Source organism: Thunnus maccoyii, chromosome 16 (genome assembly GCF_910596095.1).
Source record: "Thunnus maccoyii chromosome 16, fThuMac1.1, whole genome shotgun sequence".
NCBI lineage: Eukaryota > Metazoa > Chordata > Actinopteri > Scombriformes > Scombridae > Thunnus > Thunnus maccoyii.
Window position 1 is genome coordinate 18,499,214 of NC_056548.1, and position 20,801 is coordinate 18,520,014.

At 40.0% G+C, this 20,801-nt stretch overlaps 2 protein-coding genes across 3 annotated transcripts; one reads left to right on the forward strand and one right to left on the reverse strand.

Annotated features, from left to right (window-relative positions):
- Positions 1-3,249: 3,249 nt before the first annotated feature.
- On the reverse strand, positions 3,250-16,859 carry acp7 (acid phosphatase 7, tartrate resistant (putative)). Of its 2 annotated transcripts, none has more exons than XM_042388042.1 (15): positions 16,781-16,859; positions 15,688-15,778; positions 15,370-15,506; positions 14,493-14,693; positions 14,208-14,390; positions 12,550-12,575; positions 11,445-11,542; positions 7,148-7,210; positions 6,062-6,176; positions 5,700-5,813; positions 4,903-4,969; positions 4,400-4,467; positions 4,249-4,320; positions 3,750-3,887; positions 3,250-3,645 (listed from the first exon to the last, which is right to left on the reverse strand). In XM_042388042.1, the coding sequence occupies exons 3-15, from the start codon at positions 15,476-15,478 to the stop codon at positions 3,580-3,582; spliced, it is 1,320 nt and encodes a 439-aa protein (XP_042243976.1). In that variant the 5' UTR covers positions 15,479-15,506; positions 15,688-15,778; positions 16,781-16,859; the 3' UTR covers positions 3,250-3,579. The 2 variants fall into 2 exon arrangements, with proteins under 2 accessions (XP_042243976.1, XP_042243977.1); XM_042388043.1 differs by having other exon boundaries at positions 15,683-15,778.
- On the forward strand, positions 16,231-20,754 carry LOC121880650 (KATNB1-like protein 1). Its single transcript, XM_042388044.1, has 9 exons — positions 16,231-16,404; positions 18,036-18,174; positions 18,266-18,542; positions 18,626-18,741; positions 19,348-19,398; positions 19,490-19,579; positions 19,719-19,823; positions 20,146-20,239; positions 20,346-20,754. Exons 2-9 carry the CDS (start codon positions 18,041-18,043, stop codon positions 20,376-20,378), a joined length of 900 nt encoding a protein of 299 aa, XP_042243978.1. The 5' UTR covers positions 16,231-16,404; positions 18,036-18,040; the 3' UTR covers positions 20,379-20,754.
- The last annotated feature ends 47 nt before the right edge of the window (positions 20,755-20,801 follow it).

Genomic DNA, 20,801 nt, shown 5'->3' on the forward strand with positions numbered 1-20,801 from the left:
TGGATGACTGCAGAAGCACTGCCACTGATGCTTGCAAGCTCCATTTTTGAGTTTTTGCCTGTTTTGTGGTCAGAACAGCACGGAAACAATTCCATCTGTAAATAATCATACACAGTACTTAATATTTAGGGGGTGAAGGTTGTGTCTTACTATATACAGACTGATCCTTTGCATTATTCCCTGTGAAGCCAAAACTGTAGCATTTAGTGTACTGACACTCGCACATGGTAAATTTATCTTTGAACAGCGTTTGCTATATTGTGTCTTACTAAACGTAACAAGTTATAGTACATGTTTTTAAGGTAATCAATCAAAACTGTAAATATTTTGAATGTGGGAATGTGTCTCCTTGTTATATTGATGTGATTTACACCCCTGTGAGCTGTGTGGAGACAGGACACATGCTGTTTGAGTCCCTGTCGTGGTTTATCAGTGAGGATTCCTAGACTTCACTTTCAATGTTATTTCAACCCAGGCGGCCTGCCTCCCATATCTGCTGAAATAATATACTGCTTTCATCAAACGCGCAGTCTGATCTAGTTTTCAGTTTACGTTTTTCTTATGGAGAAAATGTGTTTTATATTTCATGTGCTTTGTATATAAAAAAACAAAACCCTGTTTCAGTGTGGTGCTTTTGTGTTTACCTCAGATTTACTGTGGCAATATAGTGTGTTCACAGCACACATGCTGTTTTCCTGTTGATGCTGTGTTCTGAAGCCCTGTTAGTCATTGTGGTGTTGATGTTGAGAGTGGAATCATGGCAAGAATGTGCAGTGATGTGCCTGGGCAGACTGTTTGTGTTGGTGGTGGTCTGAGGCTGCTTAATAGCGGCGCTTTGGTTCTGGAAGAACACTGAGCTTCTGGATTGATGAAATATCCCCAAGATCCAGCATCTGAGAGCCTTGAATTCATTACACATGTCCCCAGTCTCCACAGTTTACCCATGTGATCATGTGTCGCCCCTTGATCACCCGTGGAGAGAAATACCACACAGAAGCCCGCTCCTGTCTCCTGAGGGAGTTTGTTGTTCAGTGAAAGAGCTACTAGAGACTCTTGAAAATAGATAAATAATGTTGGTAAGCCACAGAGATTAACTGAAGATAATTCTGAGGTCTTATAGAGAGCATTCATGGTTGTTTTGTGTAAAGAAAGACATCTGTTTCCCAGTCTCGCATACAGTCTTAGGAGAGTTCATTACAGTTGGGGTTTACTAAGCCATAGGCTTCAGAAAGGGGAAATTACTGTAGATTTGTCATTACAAATTAGCTGGTCATGTTGAAGCTACCGATGTGAGAAGGCTATGTGGTCATGTCAAAGTCTCAGGAAGATTAGTAGTCTAATCGGACAGCAGGGCCTGTTTTAGTACGTCATTAACTGGCAATGAATTCCAGTGTTGAACAAACCTGATGAGGACTAACAGAGTGAATTTCAGTCAAATGTAGCACTGCAGAAAGCATTATATCTCCTTGACCTCTTACAACACAGGTTACAGCCACTGTACTGATCTACTCCATGAATGAGAAGCAGGGTATTTCAAAGGATTGTTATCAGCGTGGTTAATGCCTGAAAGTGTGAAGACAGAATTCTCAAAGGGAGTTGTTAAGACAAGCTAACAAATCTGACTTCTGACCTGACTAAGCCCTTGGTGGGGGGAAATAAATTGGCAAGAATCAATTTCTGTCAACAAAGGGCCTTTAACCACCGTACCACAAACCTGCTGTGTCTCTATCATAGGCGGTAATAAGCATATCATATTTCAGCAACAGACATGTGATCTGAAGTGACACGTTATTTTCTCTTTGCTCTTTTTTTCCTGGATTGCGATCAATGTTTTTTTCTGCATTTTAGGTAATCACATGTAGTAAATGACAAGGAACGTGTATGCCACGTGACATGCTCATTATTTCAGGCAAGACCTTTCTATCCATTTTTGCAACATACATTGTAAACATGACTAAATGGAAAACAACCAACTTTTATTGGACTATAAATGCAATCCCTAACAATTGTAAACAAATACAATGATTCAATCTAGTCTACAGTCTGGCGTCACATATTATATATCCTCTCCAGCCCCCCCGCTGGTCCATGCAGTCTGCAGTCAGCGCCGCCTCTACCTTGTGTCTCTCACTCAGTGGGGGACAACAATATATCGAGTACAGCATGAACAGGTCAAAGGTTAGGAACTCAGCGGTGCGGGGCCTTCTTTGCAGAGATACTTTTGCAATCACGCAGCTGTGTGTAAGTGGCAGTTAGCAGTGGGTAGGCACACCGAAGGCATGTGAGTGTGAGGTGTGATCACTGTATGCTTGTGTCTCTTTCTTCTGCCAGACACCACTGCGCTGTGGGGTGCCGACATCAGAGAGAAGTTCAACAAACCTGTGGTTAGATTTACAGACGTGCTACTGACGCCTGGCTACTTTTGTATTTTCTACACGAACCCTCATCTCCTTATGACTGACTTGTTTTGACACTCTTGACCAATTGTAAGCTGCCGTAATGTTCTGTCTTCTTAATGTTTTTCTGGTGAGCTTTTTTTGGGGGGGGGGAGGGGGGCTTTTCCATCAGTGTGTTTTATCTCATGGTATTGCATGTATTTGGATATAAATGTCTGCCAAATAACATGCTGTATGTTAACTCATGTGTGTAGTGTTAATGAATCATTGATTTTGTATATCTAGACTATGTTGTATCAACAGAATAATGCAGAGATGATTACACTTTGGCAATAACAGACAGCTTGTCAACCCAAACCACAGATGCATGCAGACCCGTGCTGGTTGTTGCCAATATTAATCATGCTGCTATTAGGAATTAATATCACAGTCGTGGTGAGAGTAACGGCGTAAGCAACGCTCCTCTGAGGAAAGCGTCTTCTCTCACTCTGCATGTGCCCAAGCCACAAGCATCCCTGAGTTACATAACAGCCCCTCGTGTAGGCGGAGACTTCCATGTGTCTTATTGTGTCAGGTCTGGTCGGTAACACAGATGGACAAATGAAATGACTTTCCAATTTCCTGTCAGGATTAGCCAAGGGAGAATCTGTCATCTTGATAGAGTGATAGAAGAGAGACCTGATCTGTCTAAGTGTATTTCCAGGTTTTAACAATGAAAAATATACTGAGAAAGGATTGGGGCTCGGTGTCTGCCAGACTCACGCTGTCTGTTTATTATCAATACATTATTTGGGCAGCACAGAAGGGACCTACATCTACCTGAATTGGGGAAAAAAAGACAGTAGGGTTAAACTACAGTGATCAACAGTAATTTATTGGAGGAAGAACTATACATTCATATAAAAATCAGGATTTATTCAAACATAAAACAGTTTTTAATGCCCTGTTTGCAAATTACATTTACATTATGTATTTTCACAGTAGGTGGTCCTCAAAAATTGGATCTTTCAACGGGATAAAACTGTGGAGCATGTCTGAAATCAAAAGATTCACTACTGCTTAATTTGAAAAGCTGAATGATCAGGAGTAAAAACGTAAATTTCCATTATGATTGGGTGTGACGCTACACAAAATGTGCTTGTTTAAAATTCAAAGTGCATTTCCTTAGCAGATAGTTTTTTCTTCAGACCCAGGCAGACCAGCCATGCTTTTCCTTCACCACCCATATGCTGTCAATCACCTTGCCATACTGGAACACACAAAAAAGACTTTGTTTGTTACTTTGACCTTAAAATCCATCCTTTCACCTTTAGTGTGCAGTGCTTGTGCTCACGTTCTTCAATGTGTGCTCACCTGGTCATCAGAGACCTGCTCCAAGTAAAGATGGGTGGCATTGACCACTTGCATGCGGGTGTAGCCATAGTCTGTGCTGCGGAAAGCACTCCAGTCTTTGGGGTTTGGATTGAACCTGTCAGTCTTCTCTCTGCAGCCCTGCGAAGGAATCAACAGTGATTAAACTGAATCTGCTATTGCCTCTCTGGAACTCTGTCCACAAAGCCCTCTGTGACATTTACAACTGTGGCTGTGCATCGGTGCGAATCTGGCTGCATTTTGATATGCCGATGACTAATCCTTCTGTGGTCAGATGATGAAGCATGCCCTGCGCTGCACACCACCACATCAGTAAATGCTTAACCAGTGGAACAGCTGGTGCTAAATTCATGTGGCAGACCAGCTGCTGCACGGAAAGGACGGTGTACGATGCATGACATTGTTTTTGTTGATAGTGCAGTCAATTCATATGTTGATTTATGTGGATAATCATTAACATTGATGACATGAAAGTACTTACAGCAGAGCCCGTGATTATGTGCACTGGAGCTTTGGGGTTCACATAAGGCTGCTCTTTGCTCCCATTGTACACCTAAAGAGAAAAACACAAGAAGTCTCTTTCACTGATCCAAAAAAGAAGTAAGAATATTGTGGATTAAGAATGTACTGACCTTGTCACCATAGACAGGCCAAAGCCTCTCATATGTGTGCTCATGTGCCCACAACTCCAGATCTACGCCTGTGAAAGATATTTGATGACAGTCAGCAATCTCCGATGTGTGCAAATATAGAAAAAATAACTCTCAAAACAGCTCAATTAAACATATTTTGCTGTGTAATCTACTGCTTCTTAGATCCTCTGCCCGTTTAATTTTGAGATTTCTCAGCAATCAACAAAAACTTAAGATCAGAGCAACCAAAACTTTCAAAGTTCCACCACAAGTTAAATAATTAAATGCAACAAACAAAAGTCTGAGAAATCTAATACAGGAAAAACATTTGGAAATGGGCTGTTAGGATGTCAGCCAGACCAAATGCCTGCTTTTTTAATAAAGGATGTTTGGATTGCTGTGCTGTCTGCAACTGTTAGGACATTAGGCTGTCTGAGCGTGCAAATTTGTGATCTTAAACACCCATTAGCGGCACACAGCTGGTTGTGTAATAGAGACCATACCATAGCGGTAAAATAGATCCTCTAGACCAGGAGCTGGTGGTTTGATGTCTTTTCGTCCCAGCCGCACCTGAGATATAACAGAGAGGGTCAATGACAGCATGAACTGACATTCACATCTGAAACACTACCTGATACCTCAAACACCACCTGATAGAGCCCCATCCCGCCCATGCCAGCCTCACTCAAAACGGTGCCAAGTGCTGAGAGAAGTAAGTCTAAGTGGAAACTATTAGGTCCAAATTACAGTGATTATGACAGCATACCGTACTCAATGTGCTTTAGGGTTTCGATGTGGACTGGCTAGCCTGCAACACGTGTGACACGTTTGCTACCAGAGGCAATTTAAGTGTCAGGCAACACAGCAGAAAATATATCCTACAAATATCTTTTATGTAATCGAGTCAAGCCTTTAATGATACAATTGTGCTGCTCTTTGCAAAGCCAAGAAAACACTGCAAAATAAGCCTGGGGTACTTTGTGGGTAACTCATGATATTGATTCTCTCAAATAAAATCATATTAGGTACATAGTTCAATTAACAACATGTCTGCCATTAGTTAGTTATTATAAAAGAAATTTACCCAATTGAGATCAAGCAGGAGTATGAGTAGCACCATCCTCCTTTACTCAGCCAAAGTTTAAAGCTTGACTCTTGACTTCTTGTGCTATGTACATGCTCGTTTACACCTACGGAATCTATAAAACTACTTGCCAGTATGAGTTTCGTCCGAGATCATAAGTAATCTTTACACCAATGCTCTGTGTATATTATAAAAAGTGGCCTGTGGTTTACATACATATGAGTCAAAGTTGGTACAGTCATCCTGGTCATCATCGGAGCAGTACATGGGTCTGTGTCCCATGGTGATGATCCATGGACGCACTGCTCTGTTCTCAGCCTTGTTGGCCTCCTAAGTAAGGAGTAAGGATACACACTATGTAAATTTGTGCCAGATTGAGATAGGAAGACATTTTTTGGAACAGAACGAGAAACCAGTAACATTTATGATGGACAAAGAAAGAATGAAACTGCTTTGATAGATAATAGGGCATATAATGTCTTAAAATGGAGGAAGAGAGTGCTATAAGGAGACAGAGAGGAGTGCAATGGAAAACACTTAGCCATCATCAACAGATACAAACTGGTGTGGTTATTAACCTCCAGGTCTTTCTTCAACCACTCGTACTGCTTGAAGAGAAGATCCTTGCCGAATTCGAGATAGAAATAAACCTCAGTGGAGAGGGAGATGATGTGCGCTGACCCCAGGTTCCAACTGCGGACACACAACATTATGATGATACACAAAGCCGAGGAAGCCAAGTAGAGGAAGTATGCTGAAAGTTGGATGGTAAGTAGGAACAGGCCTCACTATAACCTCCAGATAGTGTGAAAAATACTCCAAAACAGGCAACCTTTTGTCGCTGGCATGTTGCTGTTGAATGCGGTGCCAGATGATTCACTTTTCTGACTCAACGCACACTTGTGTCTCTCAATCATTTTAGCCAGCATGGGAAGTAGATGTGTACCTTTGACTTGATGTGAGAAGATATGGAGAAGATTCTGTGACGGGTCCACTCATAAGACCTTACTGCACTATGTATACACGGTTAATGGAAAAGCATGTGTTCTGTACATGTGTACTGTATGTTAAGAACTGAACACTTTCCAGTTGTGGTCATGGGATTTCAGCTTGCCTCTCTGGTGTTCCACTCTGCCTCCTTTTGTTCCTAACTGTGCACATGACGGACGGGCTCTCAGCCAGCGGGCCTGTCTGAATCTCGGTGCAGGGACTAAGGAGTGGGCAGCTGGCCTGTGGTCTAGCGAGGTATTATCTTACTGTCTGAGAGAAAGAGGTCTGTAGTTGGCTATGAGTCACCCAGTCAGATGTATAGTTCCTTTGTATAGTCCCTGAGATAGGAGAGGTAAACTAAACTAAGAGGGGAGCTCTAAACTCCTCCGCTGCCAATTCCCCTGAGCTGCCTCTTACAGCTCATTAATGGTTACTAAAATACAGTAGGAGGTTTGGCAAACTTTCACATGGTACTTCACATGGGGCCCATGTTGGAAAAAATGATTCTCTTTGTGTGCAGCTTGCAGCCACTTTTGATGTGAATCATTCTTTTACTGACCAAAACTGCTTGTGGTTATTTCACCTGTTTAAGTATGTTGCACTCCATCTTAGTTATGGCAACAACTCAAATATTGTGTTATTACATAGGACCGACATATTTCCTTCTCTCTTACCTGTACCACAGGCTCTCGGTCTGGCCTGGCATGCTGAAGCGATTTCTGTAGTTGGAGAAGTTGCTGTGAACAAAAGAGATAAGGAAAAAGGTAAGAAGATGGACCGATCAACACTTCTTGAATATACATAACAAACAGCAATTAACACTACCGACTTCTCCTCTCTAATTTGTGGCGAGCCTGAAGAAAAGCTTAATTGCAATCTATTCACAATACACTGAAGATTATTCTCAGCTTTTCTATAAAAGAAAATGACCCAATTCTTAAAATAACTCTCATTTTGGTGCAATTCTTTTGTCGTGAGTCCCTTTTTAGTTTTAATTTCAACCTGGCAGAAAACTCAGGGAGGTATATCATCGGATAAAGATGACCATCAAACTGTGGTGCTGACATCTGCTTCAAAAGTTAAAAAAAAACAAAACATCAGCCTTTTAAAAAAAAAAAGCGCACACTCTGCTGTACCCAGACTATCAGTGGCTGGCTCTACAAATTAAAGGAGAAAAACATGGACATGGCCTCTATGACCTCACTCATAGGTTTTTGAAGGGATGTTTTAGACTTCAGGATCTGTGTTTACTGCATTTGCCGCCCTCGTGGTCAGTTACTGGAGCCAGATAATCAAAATTTGGGCAGTGTGGGGGAGTCCTGGGTGGAGCTGAGATGGGATGAGCAAGTGGGAGCCACCACAGCTGAGTTTAATACACTGATACACTTGTCAGTCAAGAAAACAAGCCTCTAAATACACCCTTCTTGAAACCATGACATAAAAAGAAAACTACCATTTTAGATCCAGCCGTCATCAGAGGAATCACATCTTAAGGCTTTTCCATAGCGGTTTTAGAGTAAGGTCTTTTTGGTTCCCTCTTGATCCACATATAGAAGGATGCTTGCAGTGATCAATCCACCACTGCACTTGTCAATCACTGCGACCGCAATTGCCACTCCTAATTTCTCAACTCCTTTCACTGCACCAGACATGTCCTTTAAAATAAGACAAACCTACGCCAAACCTCAGGAGCAGCATATAAAAGAGCACTATTGTCCACATTAAACCAGTAATGTCCAAAAATTACAATTGGTGCACCATGCAAAAAGGGAAAAACTCTTTCATGGAAAACTCTCCCTGTTGCCAATCCGCCAGTCTCTTTTCATGGTTTTTAATTTCAGCATGAAAGCCGGAGCCAGTCTTCTCAACGGGCCATTAACTAAGCAAGGTGATGGGAACGATTGTTTTCCTATCTTATGTAAGGAAGAGAAGAAAAAAAAAGGCGATAGTCTGGACAGCAGCCCGGGACAGGGTAGGACAGTTCAGATCGCCGCGTTGACTGGGTTAATGTAGGGTTAGGGGTAACTGGAGAACGGCGGGGTCAGAGGTCAAAGGACAAAGGAGGATCACAGAGAGCTTTACTAATGCTGAAAAAGTCTACAACTAATGGGACCTATAGTTTCTGTGGACACTGAGGTCAGGAATAAGAAGCCAAGGCCAGTTTGATAATCCAGTAGAGGTCCGTTTGTGCGCTGAGACCTTTCAGCACTGCCTTTGAAACTCTGCTCTTCTTTAGGTCCGTTTTAGACACCTTCTTTGTACTATTACTACTCCAAATCATTCCACTCCTCAACAAAAAGTTGCCATAATTCCAAAACTCATAATTTCAATCATAATTATAGGAAAAATATTTTAAAATCAGGTCATTCACAACAATGCATCAATTGGAATTATTTTGATTTATATTATATCCAAACTGTACTCCACAACTTATTTCAGTTAAAATAGAGTTACACAGTCAGAATCGCTCCTGTAATCATCTAAATTTCTCAGCGACAGAATCACAAGTTTTCACTATGGCCTTGAACCAGGATAGTCATAGGATGGATTCATACTCCCATCTTGTGGCTAGGAAGAGTACCAGCAAACATTTAGATGAATCAGGGTAGGCACTATCTATGTAGAAATAAATAACATGCAAACATAATACATTTTTAAGTAAAATAATAATCACTCTCACTAGGAATCCAGTATAATTGGGTATGTCCGGCAGGAAAGTGGACATGAAGTGAACCGCAGGCTTTAGAGTCTCTTGTTTTGTTGCTCAGCGGTGGAAAATCTGAATGAGTACAAATGTGATAAGCTTATAATTGAGTCATTAATCCACACAATGGGAGTCAGACATAACATGTGAGTCATTCTCTGTAACCCATAGCACGCTTATTTCCATGTGTGTTTGCTTTTCCGTTAAAATAAGATCGAGATAGAAATCTGGTGGATGTCAAATTCAATGTGAACAACCTGACGCTTAAACTGATCCAACAACATTTTCCCTCCTAATCAAATCTTCCTTTTAATCATCTGATGAGTTCTGGAGTCCCAGAATTTCCTATTTAATCCAGGCAGTTGGAGAGGTTAAAGGAACCAGTTGTCAGCATACCACTAACTCCCATCACAGGACATTGTTTCAAACAGTGACAGTTACTTCCCATTCAGTCCTACGGCCTGATGAACCATGCATTGTGCTTGGTGAACAGAGACGGTCTTGATTGAGGCCTTAGCATCTTCTGTGGACCCGCTGTTCTCATCTTGCCGGAATGCTGACTGAAAACTTTTGTGGTCTGCCCTGTTTCAATTGCCTTTTAGCCATTAGGTTTTTGAGGTTGGAAAGAGAGAGGAACAGTGAAGTATAGTGAGAGAGAGCACAACAAGAGAGCAAGGAAGAAAAGCAGGGGCCAGCTGCTGGGAGTTTTTGGATTCTTAACAACACCGCGGAACAAAACACACATTGAGGTATAGAAGAGGGAGACAGGAGTTGGATTTCTGGTTATGTAATGCAGTGAGCTGGTTCTTGATATCAGGTTCTTATGTCAAGATGCAGCGCCAAGAAAAAGAGACTACTGTTAGCAGCTCCATAATAAAGACCAGGCAGTAGTCACATTACACATGGCAAGGCCAGGCGAGGACTGTCTCCAGGGGCAAGTAAATATTATGGTGTGGCATCAGGCACCTTGAAATCTGTTAAAATGCATAAACGTACACAACTAACACCAGCAGATGTGCTCAGAATTAGGACACATTAGCTGCTGATCCTCAGGATTAAGGCTGCTGATGGTTTGCACTTTCTACTCTGTACATCATCTTTTATCATCTTGAGCAAAATACGGTTGAACTGAACATTTTTTCCCCAAACGGGCTGAAAATATCTGACTAACAAGGTGGCGTATTATAGACAGATAATAGGCCAGACTTCATTGACCGTGCTGGAATTTAGATCAATATCAACATGATTCATTCTTTGCGAACGCTGCAAATAGACTCACATTCACTCAAATAATTGGCTAATTAGGCAGCATTTTAGGGACATAATTATGAAGCTAGTAGGAGCAATATGAGTATGTAAGAATATCAATACTGAACTCACTGCATGTACAGTAGCACTGAAGGCTGCTACAGTTAGTTAAAGTCTGCAACAAACAATTATTTTCAACACTGATTAATCTGTTAGTTATTTTGTCAATTAATCAGTCAATCATTTGGCTATAAAATGTAAGGAAATAGCGAAAATGCCCACCACAAATTCCCAAAGTGATTTTGTGAATGTGTCTTAAAATTGCTTGTTTTGTCCAACCAACTGTCCAAAACCAAAAGATATTCAATTCATTTTAAGACAATGAAAAGCAGCTAATCCTCACATTTGACAAGCTGTAAATGTTTGGCACTTTTGCTTAAAATGCGATTAATCAATTATCAAACACATTGATAACATTCAATCAACAATGTGACTAATCTACTAATTACTTCAACTCTAAATTTGTCTTAAACATACAGTCATGTTGCTGAAGTGACTACCCTGTCTCTCAGCCCACAAAAGTTCCCAGGCACGTCCAGCACATTCAGTGATGATGAGTCAAAATGCAGAGTTCCCATCACGAGATGCCGTCTCTGGGAACTGAAAAACAGATAGTGAGCTGATGATTCCCAGTCAGATAAATGTTTGTTTTGGAGAGCATTGCCTTGTTTAGATGCTGGCGGTTCCTGACTCTGCTCCAGCCTTTAAAGACCAAAATAGCTCCCATCTGTTCAAATGGTACAGTGAAGAGTTTTCGGCAGACCAAAGTGTTCTCTATAGCGGAAAAACTGTTTTTTTGGGGCCTCGCAAAAACACACATACCACATTTACAGTAGCCAATTCTAAATACAATTTGTCAGAGGGGCGATCGGCGAGTTTTGCGGCATGTACTGCTGTTTTTGTCCAAGACCCATTAATTATACTTCTGCGGGAGAGACATTCACTTGAGTTCCACCTACTATGTAGATTCATGGTTGCCTGGACAGGTCATGTAGGGCACGTAGGCTGCTATGGACTGGATCTGCCGCATAAACTCATCTCCGATCCTGGCATTGTCCTGGAACAGTGTTATTCAGCCGTTAAACATGACGCCAAAGACTTTCCCGTTACACAAGACTGTTTCATATTTCTCCATTCAAGCACATTCAGCCAAATTAGACTTACTGCGTAAGTTGATTTTGCAGACAGCTCCAGGAACATATCAGCATACCAAACAAACCTCATTGAAACCAGAAATGTTTTCTTTTTTCTTAGATATCCTAATACTGGCTTGAAAGCTATTAGAGACATACTGCACTGATGACTTTTACCTGCCACAGCCATTAACAACCTTTTAGACAAAATTCCCTTTCTCTGCTTTTCTATTTATAATATCAGTGAAGCCGCAGAATGTACTTGTACATCCTGGACCACAGGATGTACAAGTACAAATTCTCTTTCTCTGTTTTTCTATTTATAATATCAGTGAAGCCACAGGATGTACTTGCACATTCCAACTGAAAAGACAGCTTGGATGAATTATGGTTATTAATTTTTGCAGTAGTCTGCTGATTGCATTTAGCTTTCTCTCCATCTTTGAAAAAACGCATTAATAATGCAGGAACTCATTACAGGAAAAATGATATTAGCATCCAAGACAAGATTATGTCTGCTAAATATCAAAGATGACAGCTGGGAGCTTTGCAGATGAACAAATATGCTATTGGGACTTAAGATTTGAGGTTTTGAATGGCGGGACTTTATTCATGAAATACTTGGGTGACATGACCCTAGCTCTCATCTTTCACCACAGCCTTACAGCATTTCACAGTAATGCTACTCAGACACTGTGTGTCTCAACCACAGCTGAGGGCCTTTATGCGCACTGATAATAAACAGTGGTGTAGCTTGAGAAAAGGGGCACTGGAGAAAGGTAAAATGGCTTATCTCATCTGTCATTATGGCATTAGTGGAATATCAGAGCGACTTTAAAAATATAAGGTATTGAAAGAAATTTGCTGTCAGTGAGCTTAGCTGGGCACAGGTTCCATCAGAATTCATGATATTAGAAAGACAGAAGAGTACCTCATGCATATCATAGGCGAAGTCCCCTGTAAAACAAAAAAATCACACAGATTAGAATATTTGAGCTTTTTAAGTATTTTTAGAAGTTTTACTTGTTGGCACTATAAAAATGTATATCTTTGGTGAACTGTGGCAACATGATTCCCCCAGATGTTGTGTTTACCTTAGAGTTTTCCTTAATTTCATCCTTGTTTTGTCATTAAACATGGACAGACTTAAAGGAATAGTTTGACATTTTGGGAAATATACTTATTTGCTTTCTTGCAGAGAGTTAAATCAAATCAATAACACTCTTACATCTTACATAGGCTTAATACAAAGGTAGAGCCAGATGGCAATTAGCTTAGCTTAACATTAAGACTAGAAGCAAGGAGAAACAGGCAGCCTAGCTCTTACCTCTAAACTAAACCTTCTAAATCTGTAAACCTACGTCTCAGCTCACTAATTAACACATTCAATCTTGTTTGTCAATCCTTTCATAAGTGTAAGGACGGAAGTGTAACGACAATTTATGGTTTTATGTAGAGTTACAAGCGGGAACTAATTAACTTATGAGCTTTAGAGGTGCTTTACCTTCAGACAGAGTCAGGCTGGCCGTTTCTCCCTGCTTCCAGTCTTCATGATAGGCTAAACTAATCATCTGCTCGCTCTAGATTCACATTTAACTGTATTTAGTCATAAGACACATCAATCTTCTGATCTAACTCTCAATACAGCAATTAAGAGTATCTTCCAAACTATTCCTTTAATAGATTTTGTGGACTGCTATTAGCCTCAAACAAATGATCTAGCTGTTTAAGGTATATTTTATTTTATTTTTTTTTATGTGTGTGTATGTGTGTGTGTGTGTATATATATCTAATTCTCTGTAAACTTGTAAAGTGGCTGTAACATTGCATTTAAGTCAGTGTTTCAGGCTCTTATAGGAAAGAAAATGTTCTTCAGGCACTCAACAGGCAGAGCAAGGAGAGGAGTTATATTAAGAGCCTTTATTTAGTTGGGCATGTTGGTTAAAACCACCTCAGAGGGTTTTTATTGCACTATTTCCGCCCTGATGAAGACCCTGTGAGGTGGAAACCAGTCAGCATTTATGTCCAACTATTAAGTGCTTGAGGATTATTTTCTTTCTGTAATCATTTTTTTTTTTCCAAGAGCACCTTATAGTTTCCTGGACTTACTGCATGTGAAACTGAGAAAGCTCTTGGCCTCTTCAGTTTTCCTTATAACAGAAAAATAATACTGTTCTTTTGCTTCCTATTGTGACATAAAGAGTCCAAAAGCTACAGAGACAGAGAATCACATTTTTGGGCAAACAAATTTTGGCACAACACAGGCTTATATTATGTTTGCGAGAGAGACATTCTACTGCCAACATCCAACCCTCATTGTTCAAAAACAAAAATTACAAATGACGAATAGGTATTATTATGCCAATTACATTACAGTAATTACCATCATGCTATAATACCTCTTCATTAGACATTTCTGTTGGCTCTCAGGTAGCTTTCGTGATTTGAGTTATGTTAACTGCAATCTGTTAGAAGCTGCGCCAAACACCTGTGGATGACTAATGCCGTGAGTACCAGTTGATAAAACTTAAAGCCCCTTAGTACAGCACCGGTGAAATATTGTAATATATCTATCAGTTTTTAGCTTACCTATGTGTAGGATGACATCATACATGCCGAGCTGTGTTTCCTTTTGCAGTCGAGCCAGAGACTGAGGGTTCTCATTGCCCAGGTCGCCATACAGAGCAAACCTGGGACTGAAACTAGTGCTGTCGTTCAAGGCAGTGAAGGAGAACACATCACTCCAGCCCACATCACTGCCGCAGTGGTACACTGAAATTAAATTAGCTTGTGTTGCTGTTATGTTGTTTATACGCTGAGACATTCTGACAAGCCAAAAAAAAAGGAAGTCAGCAACATTAAAGCCACACCCACCATAAGTAGCAGCAGGTTTGAGGCCTGTAAGAGTGACTCTGTGGATGTACATCTTCCTCTTCTCCATCCCAGAGTCCACAAACAGAGTAGCATCACCTTTGGCCACCATCTCAAAGAGCCGACCCCCGAGCAAGCCGTACTCAACCTTGCTCTCCGTCTTGTTGAAGGTGGTCCAGGTCACTTCCATGGAACCTGGCACTCCTGCGAAGAAAAACCCAATTACTGGAAATGTGATGCAGATTGATTTGACAGAACTACTGGATTCACTTACCGGCGCATTTATAAAACCCAAGAGATGCTTATGAAAACGCTGACCTTGCACAAGAGCGATGCCTTTGATCTTGCCTTTGGCGAGATATAACCAGCAGAAAGCGGAGTTAAGCTGACGACTGGCCAGGTGCTCATTTCACCGAGACATCAATTCATTAAATGATTACCACATGTTTCACCTTCATAAGGAATGAACAAAAACTTATGCTGCACCAGCTGTGTGAACCAAGGGTAACATCAGCTACTGTATATGTATGGAAGTTTAGACATTATCTGGTGCCTTTACCCTAAATGACTTCTGGAGAGCGCACAGGTAGTGTTTAAGAGCACCAGGAGACTTCAGCAGGAAATGTTGCTTCGTCAGGGCCCTCAACCATTAAATTAGCTACATATTTAATACTTTTTATATCAAGATAACTGAAAGTGAATATAAACATCTGTGAATTACAGTGCTTTAAGTCGTTATATTACTATATTGAGTAATTTGTACAAAACATCTATAAATTTACAATCCACATGACCTGGATACAAGTTTGAATTATGAAAGGGAAAACAGTACCCTTAAATGAAAATACATGAGGCTGATGGAGACAGTTCAAACACTTACCTGGATAGGAGAGGTGCACCTGTTCTGGCTGGGTCCAAATGGGGGGAATACCAAGCACCAACAAGGGTGCGAGGCTAAACAAGGCACAGGCAGCATAAACAGGCACCATTTTAATGCTTGACTGAAGGAACACAAGCCTGGTGGAAGTAACACACACAGAGAAAATTATATTTGCTTTGTTACTCCAATCACATGTTCTCCAAAGCTTGTGCGCAAAACATCACATGACACTAGCCATCAATAAAAAAAACAAGATGGATTAGTGTACTATTTTTAAATCATATAATATAACTATAGCCTTCCAATAACATACCTTACCTCAGTGCCACTTTACATTGTGCTCACACACACGAAGACAGACAGTGTTTTGGTCTCTGATGAGGAACATCAGTCAATCTGAATGATGCAACTGCAGAGTCAAAACAGCAGAGTCAGCGAGAACAGCATGGAAAGAGATGATGTGTCAATAAAAGCAGCTGATGTTGTTTTTCATTGTGCATTCAGGGAAGCACTGCTGCCAAAGTAAACACAGGTATAGGCCTACAAACAGAGATGAGCCCACAAGCCACAGCTTGCTTCAAATCAATGAAGCAGACAGCTGATATGCACTTCTGATCAGAATAAAGGACACAATCAGGGTCATGAGCTAGGTTTGAACTTCAGTTTCATTTGAGCCAAAACACTACACTAGCTGATCCCATTTATCAGTTGTGACAACTGTCTTTCCAGTTGATGATGACTAATAGTTATTTATCAGTTAGATCAGATGACTGGCTGGGAGCATGACTGAAAACCACTAGTCTGGACTGCTTTAATAGGGTGTTTGGTTTTGAAATTCGCACCATTGCTATCTCGTAGCCGCTAGAGGGCGCAGCCTGCAGCAGCTGCATTATGAATAGGATGCTTTATTCTCTGATGCCGGGTGATATCATCGGTTGTTGGCTAGTCGGCAGTCGCCTTCATGGATGTATAACGCTAAACGAATCAAACGGGAGGTCTAACTCTGTTATCTCTACTTGAGGAAGGGAAAACAAGGTGAGTACAACAGATAAATTATTTAGGATACGTCATTTATTTCACTTTGAATGTCGTAACGCAGTTGTAAGTTAACGTACTTTTATTAATACTTTCTTTGACCACGGGTTGTGACATTAAACCGTTCTGACCAGGTGTTTTTGACCTATTACATGTAATTCTGGCTGGCTAAATCGGCTGCCATATGTTAACAACATCTAACGTTAACGTTAACGTTACGTTAGTTCTGAGGCTAAGGACAACAGAGTCGTTTGTGCTGTCTCTGAACAGCTCTAACAATTCAGCGATGATGAGTAAGACTCTCTTAAAGCACAAACCCGCTCTGACCTGAAAACGTTTGCTAAATGTTAAATTTGTAACTGAAAAAAACACTCACAACACAACTCAGCTGGTTTGGCTCGAGAGAAGTTCCTGATTACGTCATTGTACGGTCCAACAACAATGCCCACGTGAATTGTGGGAAATTGAGTTTTATTGAGTTCAGCTCGCAGCACAAGGCTGGAGCATGAAACTGGAGGATGAAACATGTTGTATACACCTAAAGACATCACAGAATGCTATACAAATGTTTTAACTAGATATAGGCCTATAGAGATATAGAATTGCATTGTGGTTATCTTATTGAGTTTACCTGAGCATAATAGCAACTGGCTGTGTATGTTTAGTAAACATTTTATTGGGTCAAGCATTTTGTTAAAATTGATTAACAAGGTTGATAGCAACCAAGTACATTTATTGACATACTAAAGTACAATTGTGAGGTACTTCTACTTTGCTTGACTTTTTCCGTATTCTGCTACTTACTTCTACTTCACTACATTTTGGAGGGAAATATATATAGGCTGACTCTTGTTATTTTCTTTATGTTATGTCCACTACATTTATTTGACAGATATTGCTACTCAAACCATTCAGTTCAAGATTTTAAATAAAAATGTAGCTACATTAAGCGTATAAAAGATGCATTGTTAAGAATTGAACTAATAGTTTCCCAACCTTTTTGGCTTGCTACCACTTACAAAAAACATGATCCAATTGGTGCTGCTAATCACATTTCAGATGATTTCTTTGCATTTCCACCAAAGAGTGACTTCTCCTCTAAACTTCTGAGAGGGTTTCATTTAAATAACAGTTTGAGGCCAAATGGGTAAAATCACCCTGTATCTTGCAAAAAGAAAAGTTTTGAAAAAAGTCTAAAAAAAAATAGATACAACTCTTTTTAGCAGAACTTTGTTCTTTCTAGACTCATTAATCATCCCACAACCCTCCAGATTCCTCCTGTGACCTTTTTGAAGGCAGTTCCATCCCTAGGTTGGGAACCACTGGACCAAACTACCTAACTATAAATAAAGTAGTTAAAAGTAGCCACCTTGACCAGCGACAACATTAATACTACTTACACATTGATCCATCAGTATTAACAATCTAATAATAATTATTAATATATAATAATAATAATAATAACTCACAGGGGCCATTTTCTTTCTTTTCACACAAATACCCAAATGTTATGAATGTGTAATACTAAATTTCTGGAGTACCCCTTCAAGTACATTTTGTTGATAATACTTCTGTAAGGATCTGAATACTTCCTTCACTACTGCTTATTAAAAAGGCTTCTCTTTCTTTAGGTTTAATGGACTCCAACAGTGAAGACGGGGAATACCAAAATCTTGAACATGCCTTCCAGCACGATGCAGCCCAGTACAGAGTGAGCTATCCTCATTTACAGGGGGATTATGATAAAAATGAGGAGTTCAACAAAAAGAGGTATGTTATTCATGTTTTGTGTTTACATGACAGCAAGTGCAATGTGTGATTTGGCTTTCTACACAATTTTTGAACTATTCATCCTACCCAGGTTTCCAGTGAGTCGCTCTGGCAACAACCCAGGCAGAGTGAAGCGGGTAGTGTCCTGTAAGAGGAAGACACATCATCTGACGGTGACTCGGAAGAAGCAGCTCGGGTCTGGGAGAAATTATGATGCGGCAAACAAAGAGAATGAGATGAACTGTATGCAGGACATGCAACAGGAGATATTTGAGATGGACCTTTGGGAGTTCCCACTAAATGTCAATAATAATGACAGGACTGGGAGAACTGGTTCTGAACAAACTGACTACAGTACACTCACTGAGGTCAGAAATGATATAGTGCAGACCATGTTTACTATGTTACTAATATGCAGATAAAACTAACTGAACTGTACTATGTTTTTCAGCTCACAAGGGATCATAGCACAATGACCGATGTGCTCTTTGGAAGACATCTGAGACTGAAAGTGGCCTTAACATTATGGCAGAGAAATGTTGGAGAGCTGTTGACATACTTCCTGAGGTATGTGGTGTGTAGTCGGTTTCGTGCATGTGACCACTGAAAAAGACGGAAGTCATGACAGCTACCCAAAAGTGACAAGTGTGTCTGTCTGTGGACTCACAGTATCTACAGGACACACCCACTTTACTACATGACACACCCACTTGGTTAGGTTTCAGCATGGTGGGTCGGGGGTGCGTTCTTGTAGCATTACGATAACAACATCAGGGGGGTGTGATGTGTAGTAAAGAGGGTGTGTCACGTAAGTCTGACAGACAGCAAATAGATCCTTCTCAAAAGTGAAGCCAAAACATCGAGGATCGCCCACTGGTGACTGGCTACAGTATAGATCATAAGTCCTATCCCCTCCATGTTAACAGATTGGACATGAGCCAAACTAAGAAATCAAAGAACACATCAAATAAATTTTTCCCAAAGATAGTTTCTGTCATTTTAGGTAGTTCTTATCACGCTGATGAAGTACTAATTTTTCTGATAAGTTTGTTTTTAATTAGTTATTTGAGTGCTCTCAAACCTCCATATTTATATAGAGTCATTGCATGCGACAGGCAGTACTGTATGTTCACTCATACATAATAATGTCATTACATCACTGTCTTTACACAGAATCCAAGACACTGGTGTGTTTGTTGATTTTCTCCCCCTGATAAGTAAAAGGTAAGCATTGCATTTTGCAGCAGCCTGAGTAACACTGACTACAAGCTGAGTAAATGTTAATTTAATCTAATTTTCATTTTTTTTCATGCAGCATTGATGAGGATTCTTCCAGGATTACCATTGGCTGTTGTGTTGACCTCATTCCTTTAGTGAGGAAAGTCCTCAGCAATCCATATGAAGAGTGAGTATTCCTGTTTTGGTAGTGCATGCAACTGAATTATTACAGAATTAAAATTAATATGCACATAGAAGAAAAGGCAGTTTGTAGTAGGATACCTAAAGAAATGCAAATAATTTAAGGTTGTCTTTTATTCTCACAGCTATCACATTGTTGGTTTAAAGTGGATAAATTCGGTTTTGAAAAACTGGTGGGAGGAACTCATAGCAAGTGGCTGTAACGGATCAACAAAACTTCCACTGGATAGGTAAGTGATGCTGTTTTATAAGCTGTAAGATGCTTTTAACAGATAAATGCTGTTTACTGTATATCCAAGAAAAGTTCTGTTAACAAAGCAGCAAACAACTTAGGATACAACAAACAAAATATCTTGTTAAAGGATATAATCTTGTGTTAAATCACTCAATTTATTAAATAAATCAGTAATCACAGTGAACCCTGCACATATACACACATACTAGCCCGAATTTGCCACAATTTTCAAATTGTTGCACAATTAATGTGTAGATTAGGATATATATAACCATTGTGGTATAATCTTTTATTTAACTTTGTTTCAATTGTTTCAGAAATTTCCAAGTCTTTAATCAGCAGTTATTGGAGTTATGGCATCAGGAGCCTTTATTGAAATTGTTTCCTGGAACTGCTGGAGACATGGCAAAGGTCAGTGCTGAATGTATGAAAGATTACTACTGTACTGTCATTGTTTGCCTTATATTTTATTAAACAAAAAAACCTCTGTCTTAAATTAATCATCTTTTTCCCTCAGGTCATTGATTCTTTCCTGTCTCAACTCACCTGACAGCGATGACGAGCCAGATAACATCTGTCTCCTTTAGCAACCCCCTTATGTAGGAGCTGCAGTTGTTTCCACAGAGAAGTGCCTTTATCATGTACTGTAGCAGTGAAATGTCAGTGAAGCTTGATGTATTTATTGGTTGGCAGAGCAATTGAAACAGTTGAAGTACTGACTATGTGCAATATAAATTAGATGTGATTCTCTTCATTGACCAGTAGGATTTTCTAGTCACCAGCTCAAAGAAGTGTATTATTGTATAGTTTCAATCATGTCACAGAAACTCTTATGGATGTAAGAAATAATGCAACAATTTTGTTTTATGTGTCTACTCTTTTCAATCATGCCATTGGTGATGAATACAGTTTGTATTTTAAATTGAGTTTTTGGTTGGTATTGTGATCTTTTTTTTTCTTTGTTTGTTTGTTT

What these genes read in the sequence shown, in the direction of transcription:
- acp7 (XM_042388042.1), bottom strand. Translation starts at nt 15,478, where the DNA reads ATGGTGCCTGTTTATGCTGCCTGTGCCTTGTTTAGCCTCGCACCCTTG. An exon ending in CAAACCTGCTGCTACTTATG is followed by an intron (nt 14,391 to 14,492) that starts GTGGGTGTGGCT and finishes ATTTAATTTCAG; the next exon opens with TGTACCACTGCGGCAGTGAT. An exon ending in GTACCAACTTTGACTCATAT is followed by an intron (nt 4,970 to 5,699) that starts GTATGTAAACCA and finishes GTTATATCTCAG; the next exon opens with GTGCGGCTGGGACGAAAAGA.
- LOC121880650 (XM_042388044.1), top strand. Translation starts at nt 18,041, where the DNA reads ATGGACTCCAACAGTGAAGACGGGGAATACCAAAATCTTGAACATGCC. An exon ending in ACTACAGTACACTCACTGAG is followed by an intron (nt 18,543 to 18,625) that starts GTCAGAAATGAT and finishes TATGTTTTTCAG; the next exon opens with CTCACAAGGGATCATAGCAC. An exon ending in CTGTTGACATACTTCCTGAG is followed by an intron (nt 18,742 to 19,347) that starts GTATGTGGTGTG and finishes GTCTTTACACAG; the next exon opens with AATCCAAGACACTGGTGTGT.